The sequence below is a fragment of the Physcomitrium patens genome, chromosome 16 (genome assembly GCF_059467195.1).
Source record: "Physcomitrium patens ecotype Gransden chromosome 16, ASM5946719v1, whole genome shotgun sequence".
Lineage (NCBI taxonomy): Eukaryota > Viridiplantae > Streptophyta > Bryopsida > Funariales > Funariaceae > Physcomitrium > Physcomitrium patens.
Window position 1 is genome coordinate 12,989,237 of NC_143425.1, and position 15,193 is coordinate 13,004,429.

Genomic DNA, 15,193 nt, shown 5'->3' on the forward strand with positions numbered 1-15,193 from the left:
CAGAATACAGAATAGATAATTCTTTATTCAACTTGTTCTTATTCCTTCTAATTCCAAGATTGTTTTTCATAGGAATTGAAGGTACATTATGCATCAATATATCATCATGAATTGGTAGTCCTGCAAGATGAGTGGCAATTTCTTGAGAAATAATACTAGGATTAGTTAATTTTATAGCTTTCTTCTTACGTGGTTGCTTATCTGGTCCACGAGTTCTTTTAGTTGTTGTTGTTATAACTTGAGGTATTGTAGTCAATGGCAGTGCAATCTGAGCAAGTGCATTCTGAGCCTCATTAATAGGAATTCTTGTAATTCTAGATGGATCATTGAAGCCATCAGGTGTTTCATCTGCGATCCATTTTAAATACAAAATCTTAGCAACTTCAGTTTCTGCCAAAGATGTCCTAAGATCGGGATTCGTTGTAAATGTTTCTGGTGCTTCAAATATGAGTACTTTATTTCTTTGTTGATTGGATACTCTTCCTTGAAGAGATGAAAATATATTTTCTTCAAAACGGCAATTTTGCAAACGTGCACGTAATAATGTGCCAGTTTATGGATCAACAATACGAATAATGCTTGATGAATCAAAACCAACATATATGCCTTCTTGTCGATGAGCTCCAATGGTATGTCGTTGAGGTTCTGGTACTGGAATCCAAGGATGGCAACCAAATACTCGTAAGTGAGATACATTTGGAACACGACCTGAAATGAGCTCATGTGGTGAAACAATTTCAAGAGAAGAAGGTGTCAGGGACAAGAACTCGATGAAAGCTAAAGAGTAAGTGAGACTTTTCTCAAAAAGAAATAGAACAAAATAGAAATATGTATATTAAGAAAGAAACTGGAATGGCTATTGCCAAAATACAAGAAAATTAGAGACCCTTGAAACTAGACTAGAAGCAAGAAAGGAGTTGACAAGAGTGAAGAGGGCTTCACTCTTGCCTCTATATATACTATCTAACTAGAAGCCACGTGGCGATGTTCTATAAGACCTCCAATATATGTTGACTTTCTAGGCCACATGCCTTTGCTTGCAAGGCAAGTTTTCTATGGATGGACCACGTAGTTAGCTTGTTCTTTAAGCTTCCAACATGCGTGGCACATGGCTAACTTCTTGACCAAGTTTCTAACCTAAAAGTCAACTATAGACTCCTATAAAGTCAAAGCAGCATCTATGAAGCTTCTAAGAAGCTTCTCTAGAAGATATTACACAATTAACCTACTTTTACATACTTTTATCTATTCATATAGGTAATTATATGTATGTCCGTGACATTACCCTCTCTTGTAGGGACGAGTTCCACGAGGAGCGGTGATTATATATTGAGAAAATCTAATATGCGGCAAATTGTATTTGCTACATACTCTGATCTTTGTTCTCTTCGAAGATAGTTGATGGGTCCTCTTAGCCATCGATAGTGTCCCATTCCAGGGCGAGAAGACCACCCTGTTATTTGATCACTGTTGAGGCCTTCATAACTTCCTTCAAATAATACATTTGAAACACCATCAGGAGTCGTTCCTATCTCCAATAATATCACCAAACATCGAGAATCTCTTCCAAGGTCGTGATACCAAACGCGTTGTATCTCACCATCTATTCGAGGAAGAACATGTCGTTCTTGAGGGTCTTCATTTCGGTTGCGTCGTCTTGAAGGTTGTGACAATCGCAATGTCTCATCCGGTAAGTCAGCAAACGAAGGTTCTTGAGTTGAATCCGCTGGTTGTTGGCTCTCCATCTAATTAGCGTCACAAAATGCAAAGAAGTTACAAACAAGGATAGGAAATTGAATGTTATCTTGCCTCAATCTTGTCTCTTTTATAAGAGAGGTTTTCATCTTGGTTTTGATGGATGTCGTTGATGAAAAACTTTGACTTTAGCTGATGCATTTGCTAGATTCCTGGATGGCTCCCATGTGCGCTCACTAATATCATATCCGCACCAATGAACAAGATATTCCAGCTTATTTTGGCGTCGCCTTGAGTCTAATATCTCTTCCACCTCAAATTCTTCATTATTATCTACTTCTATAGGAGGCGGTGGCATTTGTCTTCTTCCTTGTATATCCACTGTCTTATATGGTTCAAGAAGAGACACGTGGAATACAGGATGGATCTTCATTGACTCCGGTAGATGTAACCGATATGCAACTGGGTTGATCTGTTCAGAAACAGAAAAGGGGCCAAGCCTACGATAGTCCAATTTGTCACAAGGTCGAGTGGTCTTGATATTGCGACGAAGTAGCCATACCTTATCACCCACGTTGAGTTGTGGTTGCTCTTTACGATATACATCTGCATTTATCTTTTGTCGTTCTTGAGCTTTCTTCAACTGCGCCTTCATTATTGCATGTAACTCTGACAACCGATTTGCCATATCTTCTGCTGCAGGATTATCAACTTTTGAAAAATCAAAAGTATCAAGTCGTGGATGATAGCCATAATTGGCAAAGAAAGGTGTTTGTTGCGTGGAGGAATGTACCGTATTATTATAAGCAAACTCTGCCAATGGCAGAAGGTTTGTCCAATCATCTTGTTGGTAGTTGATGGTACAACTTAAATACTGTTCCAAGACTTGGTTTACGCGCTCTGTTTGTCCATCAGTTTGAGGATGGAAAGCTGAAGATAGCTTTATGTCCACTTTTAAAATCTTGAAAAGAGTCCTCCAGAATCTCGACACAAATTGAGTTCCCCTATCCGATATGATATCTTTAGGTAATCCATGATAGCGATAGATATTATCAATGAAAAGCTTAGCTGTTTCTTCACCTGTGATAGATTTTGTACATGGCATAAAATGTGCCATCTTGGTGAAACGATCTACTATCACAAATATAGAATCATAAGATCTTGAGTTTGGAAGATCTGTGATGAAATCCATAGAAACAGAAGACCATGGTTGTTCTGGTATAGGTAATGGCTGAAGAAGTCCGTAAGGTCGATGTCGAGGAATTTTTGATCTTGAACAAATATCACATGATTGTACAAAGTCTTTGACTGACTTCCACATTTGTGGCCACCAAAAATCTCTTGATATGAGTTTCAGAGTCTTATTATATCCAAAGTGCCCTGCTGCTGGAAAGTCATGACGTGCTTGAAGAACACGCAAACGTGCTTTTCCTTCTGGAACATATAGGCGTCCTTCAAAATATAATAGATTATTCTTGAACTCAAACTTAGAAGAATCATGAGACTTGGAAGAATTATTCTCGATATCATGAACAAGAGGGTCTGAGGACATACTGGACTGGATTTGCTTGAGAAAAGTTGAATCAACAGTCAATGTTGATTTCACTGCTCGGAGATGAAATTGCTCCGGTTTCAAGAGGATCGTTCTTTGTTGCTCAAAAGCTGCATCTCCTTCTTTTGGTGCAAAATAAGAACGTCTAGACAGGGCATCGGACAAACCTTGTTGTTTTCCTGGCCGATAAGTGATAATGAAGTCGAATCTTGACAAAGACATACTTCAACGAGCTTGACGACGATTCAACACGCGTGCTGACATGAAATACTCGAGGTTCTTGTGATCTGTATACACAGTGACTGGACTAGAAGCACCTTCTAGATAATGACGCCATTCTTGAAAGGAATCCACGATTGCAAGAAGTTCTTTATCGTGGATCTCATAATTGATCTCGGCTGCTGAGAATTTTCTTGAATGAAAAGCTATCGGATGAAGTTTGTCATCTGTTCCCATTTGTGATAAAACTGCACCCAAGGCAAAATCCGATGCGTCTGTTTCCATAAAAAATGCCTTGGAAAAATCAACACGATATAAGACTGGTGCAGAGACAAACGATGTCTTCAAGGCTTCAAATGCTGCTTCCGCTTCTTGATTCCATTGGAATTTATCTTTACTAGTCAAGCGTGTAAGTGGAGCTGCAACTCGTGAGAAGTCTTTGATGAAGATCCGATAGTAATTGGCAAATCCCAAGAAACATTGGACATCTCTCACAGTCTTTGGAATCTTCCAATCCATGATTGTTTGGACTTTCTTAGAATCCATCATAAGACCATCATTTGAAATGATGTATCCTAAAAAGTCAACTTGGGTAGTGTGAAATACACACTTTTCCATCTTGGCGTACAATCCTGCATCTCTGAGTTTTTGTAATACTTGACGAACATGTATTTCATGTTCTTCAACATTCTTAGAATAAATCAGGATATCGTCTAGGTAGCAGACGACAAAATTGTCTAAGAATTCACGAAATACATCATTCATGAGATGTTGAAAAGCAGCTGGTGCATTCGTGAGTCCAAAAGGCATGACATTATATTCAAAATGCCCGTACCTGGTTCGAAACGCAGTCTTCCATTCATCTCCTTCTTTGATCCGTACTAGATTATATGCTCCTCTTAGATCTATTTTTGTATAGATCTTAGCTTGATTTAACTGGTCAAGGAGTCCTGATATCAAAGGTAATGGATACCTGTTCTTGATTGTGATCTTGTTGAGTCCTCGATAGTCAACACACATTCGTAAAGATCCATCTTTTTTCTTTACGAATAAAATTGGAGCTCCTGCTGGAGATTTTGAATGACGTATGAAATTCTTCGCTAAATTCTCGTCAATATATGTCTTGAGTTCAGCCAACTCATCTTGCGATAAACTGTAAATTGGTCCAAATGGTGGCTGAGTTCCTTCCTTGAGATCGATTGAACAATCGTATGGGCGATGCTTAGGAAGAATATCTGCATTCTTTTTCTCAAAAACGTCTTGATAATCCTGATATTGACTTGGAATGCCACTTGAAGTCTTTACGCTTTCAGAAATAGGTGCAGCATAAATAGCAAAAGTTGATCCTTCTTTTGCTGCGTGTATAAATGCTTTTGCACCTATATGTGTGAGTTTTACTATACTAGACTCATGGTTTTTTACTTGGTTAATAGAACTGTTACTAATGCTCTGAGAAAAATCAAGTTTACGAGAAATCCAATCTATTCGAGGATTATACTTTTCTAACCATGATAAGCCTAAAATTACTGGATTAGAGGGAGATCTAATTATATTAAAAATTACGCAACTACTATGACCATTTATTACTACATCTACAGGAAGTGTTTCGTGAGTTACATCTCCAGAAGACAACGGACGACCATCTATGACTTCTACGTGTACAGGTTTAGTTTTTTGTATTAATGATATTCTATGACATCTAGCAAATTCTTCATCTAAAAAACAAGATGAGGCTCCTGAATCTACCAAGGCAGAGGCTTTGTAATTATTAGGTCCTAAACGCACATCTATTATAAAACAAGGAGATGGTTTTGAGGAGAGGATAGGACCTTTATTAGAAGTTGTACAAGATTCCAGCCGCACGGTCCCTATTGTAGCTGGACGTACTCGTTTTCCGACATGTTGTCTTCTTTGACAGCCGTACTCCTCATTTTGTAGTTACGTCGCTTCTTTGGACAATGTTGAGCAGTGTGCTTAGGTTCTCCACAATATAAGCACAATCCTTCTTGTCGACGACGAGACTTTTCTTGCTCAGTAAGAGGTTTGAAACGTACCGCATCAATTTGCATATCCTCTACTTCCGAAGGTATGTGTTGAGGAGACGTCGGTGTTGCCATTGAATTGTAGTAACGTTGAGGCCCACTTGTGCGACTCTCGGATCGAAATTCAAAAAGTCGATTGTCGCACTTCACAGCAAAGTCAATTGCTTGACTCAATGTTTGAGGATCAGGTAAATTAAGCATCAATTTCTTTACCTCATATTGTAATCCGTAGAGAAATTGACTCACAAGTGCGGCATCATCCCACTTGATATCAGTTGCAAGTTGTCGAAATTGCAAAGCATATAATGTTACTGATCGATTGCCTTGTCGCAAAATACGGATCTTGTTGGTTGCAACACGAATTGCATCATGTTCTCCAAACATGGATCGAAACTCCGCCAAAAAAGCCTCCAGATTATCCAATATTGGATCTCGTCGTTCAAGAAAAGATGAAAACCATGACAATGCTGAACCTGAAAGAAGTGTACCAATGAATCTTACTTGTGACCCTGGAGTTGGATAGCTCTGGGGTTGAAGTTCAATCACTAGTTGGACCTGATTGATGAATCCTCGAAACTTGGATCTGGTACCATCAAACTTCTCGGGCAAGGCAACTCTCGGTTCTCTAACACTCGAAGGGTGTTCCATTCTGGGAGAAGGGACATGGTTTGGTGCAGATGTTGAAGCAGCCCCAATCATCTCTATATCTCCACTTCCTACTATTCTTGTTGCTCCTTGTGGTGGTAAATTGAGTTGATGCATCGCAAGCATTAACTCCCTCAATTGTTCTTGCATCTGTGCCATTGCACTCTTCATTTCAACAAGCTCTGCCATAGTAGCACTTAGAAAAGAGAAGATGTCTAACAACGCTCAAAATAAATAGAAGAGAGGAATTGATAACAAAGAAAATACTAAGAACAATATCAGTTTAAAAGAGGGTAATCCGCAACTTCTAATGCGCTTATGTCTTATCAAGAAAAAGGGGTAATCCACTCTTAATCAAGAAAAGACAAAGCTCTGATATTGTAAGTGTACTCTTGTCAATCTGTCAGGGACAAGAACTCGATGAAAGCTAAAGAGTAAGTGAGACTTTTCTCAAAAAGAAATAGGACAAAATAGAAATATGTATATTAAGAAAGAAACTGGAATGGCTATTGCCAAAATACAAGAAAATTAGAGACCCTTGAAACTAGACTAGAAGCAAGAAAGGAGTTGACAAGAGTGAAGAGGGCTTCACTCTTGCCTCTATATATACTATCTAACTAGAAGCCACGTGGCGATGTTCTATAAGACCTCCAATATATGTTGACTTTCTAGGCCACATGCCTTTGCTTGCAAGGCAAGTTTTCTATGGATGGACCACGTAGTTAGCTTGTTCTTTAAGCTTCCAACATGCGTGGCACATGGCTAACTTGTTGACCAAGTTTCTAACCTAAAAGTCAACTATAGACTCCTATAAAGTCAAAGCAGCATCTATGAAGCTTCTAAGAAGCTTCTCTAGAAGATATTACACAATTAACCTACTTTTACATACTTTTATCTATTCATATAGGTAATTATATGTATGTCCGTGACAGAAGGATAGAGGCATATTAATGCTGCAGCATGTAAAACTGTATGGCCCCACATAGATGTAGGTAGATTTGCATGAAGGAAGAGTGGCTGGGTAATGAGTTATATACGCTTTATAAATGACTCTGCAAGTCCATTTTGAGCATGTTCACATGGAACACAATATGTCAACTCCATTTCTGTTGCAGTAAATTAGTCTTCAAAAGACTTTGATGTGAATTCTTTTGCATTATCCATACGCAATGTTTTTATAGCATAATCAGGAAAATATGCCTGAAAGCGAATAAGCATAAATATAAGATTGGCAAACACCATGTTTTGAGTTGATAATAATGAAACATGTGATTGTTTACCTAATGCATCAACAAGGACCAAAAAATAACGAAATGGTCTTGATATTGGATTAATAGGACCACAAATATCACCATGCAATCTTTCAAGCATTGGTGGTAATTCTTGTGGAAGTTTCCAAATTGAAGGCCGAGTAATCATTTTACCTTGCATGCATGCACGACATAATTCCATAGAGTCTACATCTACAAGCTTTGAATTATGCCAAGTTATACATGGAATGATCTTTCTAAATAATGTGGATCTTAGATGTCCCAATCGTCCATGCCAGAGAGAAGCATGACTCTTTGAGATAGATGATGCAAAATTAAATATAATAGGAGACCGAATCACAATTCGATATAAACCATTTTCTGTAGCAAAAGCTTTTTTAACAACTTTATGGTTCTTTGCAAGAATCAAAACCTCTTTTCTATTTAAAGTGGCGGTCGAGAGGTGATAACGATTAATACACACATCTCGGTAGTTGATCAGATTCTAAGGTACTGAGGGTGTAAACATCGCATGTTTACATTTTATGATGGAACTCGTAGGTAATTTTACCATCGTTGTACCTTCTTAGAAACAAAACGCATTTGCTCCAGCCATAGTCATCATATGTTTAATTTGCCAAGTTGAAGATTTTTCAATAAAAAATCATCTATCTTGTAAAATAGTACGTGTTGTTGTAGAATCAATGAGTGCATCATTTGATTCATCATCAGAGGTTCTATCATTCATATAAGCCTCTAAGTCATCAACACCAATTGAATCCATGGACCCATCCATGGTATAAACTTCACAAGCCTTAACTCGCAATTTCTTATTTTCTTGAAACATTTTAATAAAATATTTTGAAGTACGGCATGCATGTGCTAAATGTCCAATCATTCCACACTTATGGCAAGAATGCATCTTTAATTTTTGTTTTCTATTATAATTAATAGTAGAACATTTATTTTTTCCATATGGGTAGAAATGGTCTTGACTATGACTACCTTGATACTTATGAGCACGTTTCCCATGTTTATATAATTTTTTCTTAGACTTTGAAATATTAAGTGCATGAGATTCTGGAACTATAGTTCTAATAGGACGAGCTTCCGCATTGTGTAAGAGTAGTTCATTTTGCTTCTCCGCAAGAAGTAGATAGGACATGAGATCAGAATGACTTTGAAATTTCATATTCCTGTATTGTTGTGCAAGCACAGCAGATACATGAGGAAATGTAGAGAGAGTTTTTTCAATCATTTCTTCTTTAGAAATGCTTTGTCCACATAATCGTAATTGTGAGACAATACTATACATTTCACTATTGAAAGTATTTAAATTTGGAAAATCCAAGACACGTAAATGTATCCAATTATGACGTGCATGTGGAAGAAAAATGGTCGTTTGATGATCAAACCTAGATTTAAGATTCTTCCAAAGTTCTGCAGGATCTTCCATTTCCAAATATTGATGTTATAATGCAGGTACAAGATGACGACGAAGGAGAAGAAGTGCTTTCCAACAAATAGCAAGAGGTATAGAAATACTTATTGTAGGAGATTCTTTAAACATAATGGCATCCAAGAGTTTTTCTGCAAATAAATTTGTTTTTGCCATTTTTGTCCATAATAGATAATTGTTTCCATGCATAGTCAATGGTGGAAATAAAAGAGCTTGAAAATGTTGGGATGCATTGGTAATAGTTGGAACCATAGTAGAAACAATTGAAGATGTTGAAGCACTCATTATAAATAAATCTGTAAAGAAAATACAAGATCAAGTAGAAAAGTTGAATAAAACGTACCTTAAAATATAAAGTCAAATAAAATGATAAACTTGAACTTGAAAAAACAAAAATATATCATTTTTTTTTTTTTTTTTTTTTTTTTAAGGAGAGATTGTAGATTAAGGCAGAAAAACAACAATAAGATGGTGCAGCGATAAGGCGACAGGGCGACAGGGTGGCAGCGACGGGCAACGGCAGCAACAACGACGTTAGGGCGATGACGGTGGCGGGTGGCAGCGTCAACGGTGACAGGGTGGTAGCGGCGGCAGTGGCGGGCTCGACAGCAGTTTGGCGGTAGGTATGCAGGTGGAGTTGGGCTGGAAGTATTCTAAACAAGCAGGGCAGAGAGTGGAACAAGTGCTCTAAGCAAGCAGCTAATGTGGGAGGGGCCAACAAGAAGAACAAGATCATGAGGCAAACACTGAGCAAGGGTAGCAATAGGTTTGAAGAGTCAAAGACTAGAGCAAAAGAAATTGTGATAGTGTGTAGAAGGGAGTCGTGCTGATAACGTGTTGAGAATGTTTAGAAAGACACAAGAGTAATAGTAAGTCATACACACACAAGAGTAGTAGTAAGTCATACACACAAGAGGGTTTCTAAGGAGAGAGAGCTTCACACACAAAAAATCTATTGATCTGGTTGTGTCTCATATACAAGAAGAGAAAAGAGAAGAAGATAAACAATACTTCTCCACTAGACTCTAAATACTATAGCTACAGTATTTACTGTAGTCTACAGTAAATATTATGGAGAGAGCCGGCTACATTTAATGTTCTCAACAGAGATATAGTTCCTATTCAATTGCGAAACTTCTAACACGCCATGGCGTCCACTTTTGCGACGAAGGCACACAATCGAGTACAATTCCCTTGCAGCCACCAGGTTTGACTTCATAGCCAGGCCGATGATTGAAGAACTTCCCTGTGGTACAGTGCAGATATGTGCTCACGGAGCAGGCCTGCGAGACAGTGCGTGGGAGTGTCGGTCTTTTGTGGAAGGCAGACAGGCAGGAGATTATTCACTCATGCGATTGTTTCACAAGGCTGAGGATTAATTGTGCGAAACTCCGCGCGCATTCAGTTGAGTGACGCAACAATTTACTCTCGTGCTGGAGAGACTCTACAGCCATACTTACAGTTGTAAGTTTGATATTATATGCGCAGTCACTTGTTTTGGACGAACTGGGTTTGGGTGCATCTTGTAGAAGGATACGTTAGCTGAGTTTGTAGACGTGAATTGGGTGCCACTTTTGCGAGAGATTGGGTTTTAATATTTGAGATTAAATGTTAACTTCGCATCCACGATTACGGGGGACAACATGTAGGAGATCTTTTGCGGTTCTGATCACTAGAGTAGACTGAATTAGCAGATGCAGGAGGTGATCAGTCGGAAGCTCTGTTTTCACTGCAACCACAGAGCGGTGGGTGAAGATGCAAAGTGCTAGAATAGATTGAGTCGGTTGCTGGAGCCAATATTCAATTAGGTTCTGGTGTTATTGAATAGGCATCTTAATGTGCCTGTGTCTCTGCCTCTTGCAATGAATGATTATCTTGCGGAGCTAGTGTCGCTAAGGAAATCGCAAAACGACTCGCTAGGCTACGATAATTCTGTTCTCGTCTGCTAAACTGATCACCGGATGGTTTCAAAACGTTTAGGCATCCTTCGAAGACCAAGAAGATGGCTGCTAATGGGGATGCTGTCGCTGCTCCGGTTGAAGGCCAGAAGTCCGGGTGCCATCTTTTGGTGATTCCATATCCTGCTAGGGGGCACAACTTGGCAACACTTCAGTTGGCTCGAATGTTTTTGCCATATGGAGTCCGCATCACTGTGGGAAATATTTTCGACAACATGGCACAAGATTTCCTCGACATTTGCCGAGCAGAGGACATGACAGTTGTGAATTTGGGTGTTCGTCCTGCTGACCACCCTGTCAATACGAACTTGCCATATTTTGACGTTGTGAAGAGAGTACAAGGCGAGACGGAGCAGTTGGTTGAGAGGCTTAATGCAGACACTGAATCACCTCCCCTGACATGCATTTTGAGCGACATTTTTCTAGGGTGGACACAGGTTAGTCGAAACTTGCCACCAATGTCTTAGATTCCTGTTTTTTGCTCTAATACTTCCGGCGTGTTTAAGTTCCAACATAGGACAGAGGCTTAAGCTTGCATCTACAGAAGCACAGCAGGAAATTCTCCCCTTGCCACCACAGCTGCATTTGAAAATCGGACATTCTTATTTCGGCAGGACGTGGCGGACAAGTTTGGCATACCAAGATACGTCATATGCGCATCGATGGGCAAGGTTATGGCAGCCTTGCTCTATATGCCCGAGCTTGCAGCTCAAGGAATACTGCCGGTGGAACCCTCCAAAACATCTGAGCTTGTACATATACCTGGACTTCAGCCCACTAGGTGTGGCGACCTATCTCCAGCCGTTCAAACTGCATCCGGCCTACACATGTACACAGAATACGTCTACGGCTGTTGCCAGCCCGCTGTGGAAGCTCCGGGGTGCTTTATCAATTCATTCTACGAGCTGGAGCCCTCTTGTATCGATTCTCTTCGATCTCATCCTTATCGGCGTGCACACTCTCAGGTGACGTCTAAGATGTGAAGCTTAACCCTGTTCCTTGTACCATTCTGTGTGACTTTTCAGATTCTCGCTGCACTTCGTTTTGTAATCACTTGACAGTGTTGATGTTTGGCACTCTTGTTTACAAACTTCCGCTTGGAGTAGATTAGGCTTCTAAATTAGTCAGACCTCTGATATCATGATCTGCAGGGGCCTAATGGAAGGAGCGTCTTTCCAGTTGGGCCTTTGGTACATGACTCATATTTGGAGCTATTGAGGTCTGGTCCAACCGTGAAGCGATGTAGCTCAGTGGAACCTGAAGCTCCCTACTTGAAATGGTTAGACATGCAGCCAAAAGATTCAGTGATTTTCGTGAGTTTTGGAAGTTTGGCCTCTTTATCCATTCAACAAATACGTGAATTAATATTAGGCCTGGAAGCAAGCAGTCATCGATTCCTCCTGGTAATTCGGCCTACCGCTTCTGAGGACGCCGATGAAATACTCCCCCTGCTTACGAAAAGCTTCGAGGAGCAAAGACTTTCAACTGGATTTGTGCAATCTGAGTGGGTAAACCAGTTCGACGTCCTGTCTCATCGGGCTGTATGTGGTTTTCTCTCTCATTGCGGGTGGAACTCCACTTTTGAGAGCATCTGCCGAGGCGTGCCTCTCTTGGGGTGGCCAATTCAAGCAGATCAGAAGCTAAATTGCAGGTATGTTAGCTACCGTTGCCAGTCATATTCAAATCCCAAGCTCCTAGTTCCAGAGCGTTGGCAGAGAACGTAGTGTCTGTTATATTATAGGTCATTTCTGAATGCATTATCGTCAGCCGTTGTTGACCTAGTCTCTGATTCCTTGATGTGTCAAATGGTAGGTTTCTTGTTGATGAAGCCAAGACTGCACTCGAAGTGCATAAAGGACCGAATGCTTTTGTATCGAGAGAGGAGGTGGCGCGAGCTGTTCGGCAATTGATGACCGAACCTGAGGGAGAAGTTAGAGCGAATGTGGGGAAGCTGCGTGAGCAGTTAAAGGAAGCAGTTTCTAAAGACGGATCAGTGCAAAGGAGCATAGAAAATTTTCTTGCTGAGATAAGATCGTCAAACAACTAGGTGACCGTTTAACAGTCAACTTTGAGTTGCTCACAGTTGTTCGGTTCTTATGAAATCGCCTCGTGTATACCATTTTCATTGTATTCTATGGGTAAGGGACTCTAGTGATGATTTCAGAGCATGCTGGCCAGGAAAGTTAAGAGCAACTCAGACACTTTTTTAGTGTTGAAAGACACCCAACGCGAGCTTCTCATGGTAACACACGGAGCCTATCAGATTCGAACGCTAGCTTGAGGGTAAATCGCTGTCTCATTGTATTACATTACAAACATGTAACCGAATTTTTTTGTTTGACCTCAGTTCTTCGGGACTCCGAAGTATTCGACGATGCCGTTAAAAAATAACTTTGCAATAGCTTTATACACTGGTTCTGTGGGGTGCAACGAGTCAAAGAGCATATACGTCGAGGAGTCCGAACACGTCCCTACAGTGAGAGCATTGCAGAATTCCACAGTTGCGATTAACCCCGATCCGCAACAACCTCTCCTAGTTTGAGAATATCCTGTGAATGAAACCGATCTCACTTATAAGAAAATTTCTGATTTAGTCACATTTGGTTGCTTCTTGTTGGAAGATTTATGTCAAGGGAAAGGCAACCTATTGCGTCATCTGGAGAGGACTGATGCTGGGATGGATGTTCACCATATTTAGAGGGATTGTTGAATGCTTCATAGATGTATGTGTACGCATCTCCATACAATAGTCGTAACCCAGGCAAGCTTGATTCCAGTTTAGGAATTGCGGCTTTCAGTCGATTATTGTATGCAATGGAAATCTGGTTCAAGTCCTCCACACATCCTTTCTGTCCCACGCTTCCAAAGAGAGTGATCTGTGCAGGAAGACACCCAATAGGAGGAAACCCGACCAAAAGCACGTTTCGCCCTCCCTGATAATACAATTGCAGCAGGGAACAAGGCTTTACCAAGCTGTAAATTTCGGAACCTAGCAGATTCTGAGATATGAAACATGTGTCCAAATCTCACAAAAAAGGACTGAAGATTCAAGAAGCTTGTGATAGCTGTAAGGTATTTCACCTACCTTCAAAAACTCTGTTTGGTTGGAGAACACGAAGTTTGCCGTCAGTCCTTGAGTAACGCTCCTTTACCACAGAATTGATGGGTAGGTAGTTGAGGATGAAATCGTTACTCCCTGCGGAAATAAAATAGAGTGCCTCGGAGAAAAATGAAGAAGCCTTTTCTCGTCCAACCAAGTCAGAAATCTTGATCTTGTATTTAAGAAACACCTCAAACTGTTGAAAAGCTGGGATGACGTTCTGCAAACAAATACACGACGTACCTGTTACTATGATGTACCGTCAAAAGAAATGACCAGTGATTTCCAAAAACATGTGGACCATTGTATCAATTTGGATTTATCAGCTAGCTTGCATGCTTTGTGCTCAGTTCCAAGCTGTCTGTTACCCGTAAAATCATGCTTCCAACGTCAGTAAGGAATGAAATACCAGTACTGAAGAAGTAGACTTGAGGTAGCCCGAGCCACCGGATGCAAAGCTGACTCCCTGCAAGATCTGCTCTCCTGTCGCGTTTGGGTGCAAATATGGAATCTGGGAGTTTCTTAAGCCAAGGGACTCAGCTAAAACCCAGGACCACACAATACCACCCCCCGTTAGGTTAGGCACTCGTGAGCAATAAAGCTATGAAGTTTTTAATCGGATCGGTTTTGCATCGTTCCAGTGTCCACTGAAGTCAAACTGAAGGATAGACACAAAGCACACTGAACTCAATTTGCTTCGTTCACTGAGGCAACTCCAACTGTGGTTGTTGTGTAGAGTAAAAAACTTCGGCTTCCTTTATCTTCTTCTAGTTCAACTCAACTCACGAACATATTCAACATATTCGTTGCTCATGTGAGGATATGATACATTTTTGCTTTTTGGAATCGTTGACTCTTACCAAGGAAGTCATTACCGTGCAGCCGTCTGTGAACCTCCCCGTTGACTTGCCACCTTGGTAACCACGTCCATATAGGGCGAAGTTGCTTCTGACAATCGTGGGGTAATACGTGTTCATACCCACATCTACAGTGGAATCTCCAAACACCATCAATGCCGGAAAAGGCTTAGAACTTCTCTCCTCGGTTGCACTTGATACAGCCGAACATGATGATATCATAAACAAGACGACTACTCACATGCCTCGTGAGCTTCTTGACCCCTCTCTTACCATCTTTGCTACGATATTGCGAAAACAAAAGAGACAACACTGGGCTAAGGTCTTGCAGCTTGAGCGTCTGATCAAGCTTCTTTCATTCAAGCTAGCGTTGCCCTTGTAACATTGATCTCTGTGAGTAAATGTATCACATCGAT

General features: G+C 40.4%; 2 protein-coding genes across 4 annotated transcripts; one reads left to right on the plus strand and one right to left on the minus strand.

Annotated features, from left to right (window-relative positions):
- The first annotated feature begins 9,992 nt into the window (after nucleotides 1-9,992).
- LOC112293909 (UDP-glycosyltransferase 76C1) lies at nucleotides 9,993-13,166 on the plus strand. 3 transcript variants are annotated; one of them, XM_024543876.3, is made up of 5 exons: nucleotides 9,993-10,326; nucleotides 10,843-11,257; nucleotides 11,435-11,785; nucleotides 11,972-12,471; nucleotides 12,633-13,166. In XM_024543876.3, the coding sequence occupies exons 2-5, from the start codon at nucleotides 10,865-10,867 to the stop codon at nucleotides 12,865-12,867; spliced, it is 1,479 nt and encodes a 492-aa protein (XP_024399644.1). In that variant the 5' UTR covers nucleotides 9,993-10,326; nucleotides 10,843-10,864; the 3' UTR covers nucleotides 12,868-13,166. The 3 variants fall into 3 exon arrangements, with proteins under 3 accessions (XP_024399644.1, XP_024399646.1, XP_024399645.1); XM_024543878.3 differs by having other exon boundaries at nucleotides 10,031-10,266; XM_024543877.3 differs by having other exon boundaries at nucleotides 10,094-11,257.
- On the minus strand, nucleotides 13,164-15,051 carry LOC112293611 (GDSL esterase/lipase At5g03810). Its single transcript, XM_090243562.1, has 5 exons — nucleotides 14,781-15,051; nucleotides 14,330-14,431; nucleotides 13,906-14,140; nucleotides 13,465-13,809; nucleotides 13,164-13,369 (listed from the first exon to the last, which is right to left on the minus strand). Exons 1-5 carry the CDS (start codon nucleotides 14,997-14,999, stop codon nucleotides 13,164-13,166), a joined length of 1,107 nt encoding a protein of 368 aa, XP_090099688.1. The 5' UTR covers nucleotides 15,000-15,051.
- Nucleotides 15,052-15,193: the final 142 nt, after the last annotated feature.

Coding starts and splice junctions, on each gene's coding strand:
- LOC112293909 (XM_024543876.3), top strand. CDS start 10,865: ATGGCTGCTAATGGGGATGCTGTCGCTGCTCCGGTTGAAGGCCAGAAG. Junction 11,786..11,971: donor ATCGGCGTGCACACTCTCAG/GTGACGTCTAAG, acceptor CATGATCTGCAG/GGGCCTAATGGAAGGAGCGT. Junction 12,472..12,632: donor GATCAGAAGCTAAATTGCAG/GTATGTTAGCTA, acceptor GTCAAATGGTAG/GTTTCTTGTTGATGAAGCCA.
- LOC112293611 (XM_090243562.1), bottom strand. CDS start 14,999: ATGATATCATCATGTTCGGCTGTATCAAGTGCAACCGAGGAGAGAAGT. Junction 13,810..13,905: donor ACCAAACAGAGTTTTTGAAG/GTAGGTGAAATA, acceptor AGAATCTGCTAG/GTTCCGAAATTTACAGCTTG. Junction 13,370..13,464: donor CTCTCCAGATGACGCAATAG/GTTGCCTTTCCC, acceptor TTTCATTCACAG/GATATTCTCAAACTAGGAGA.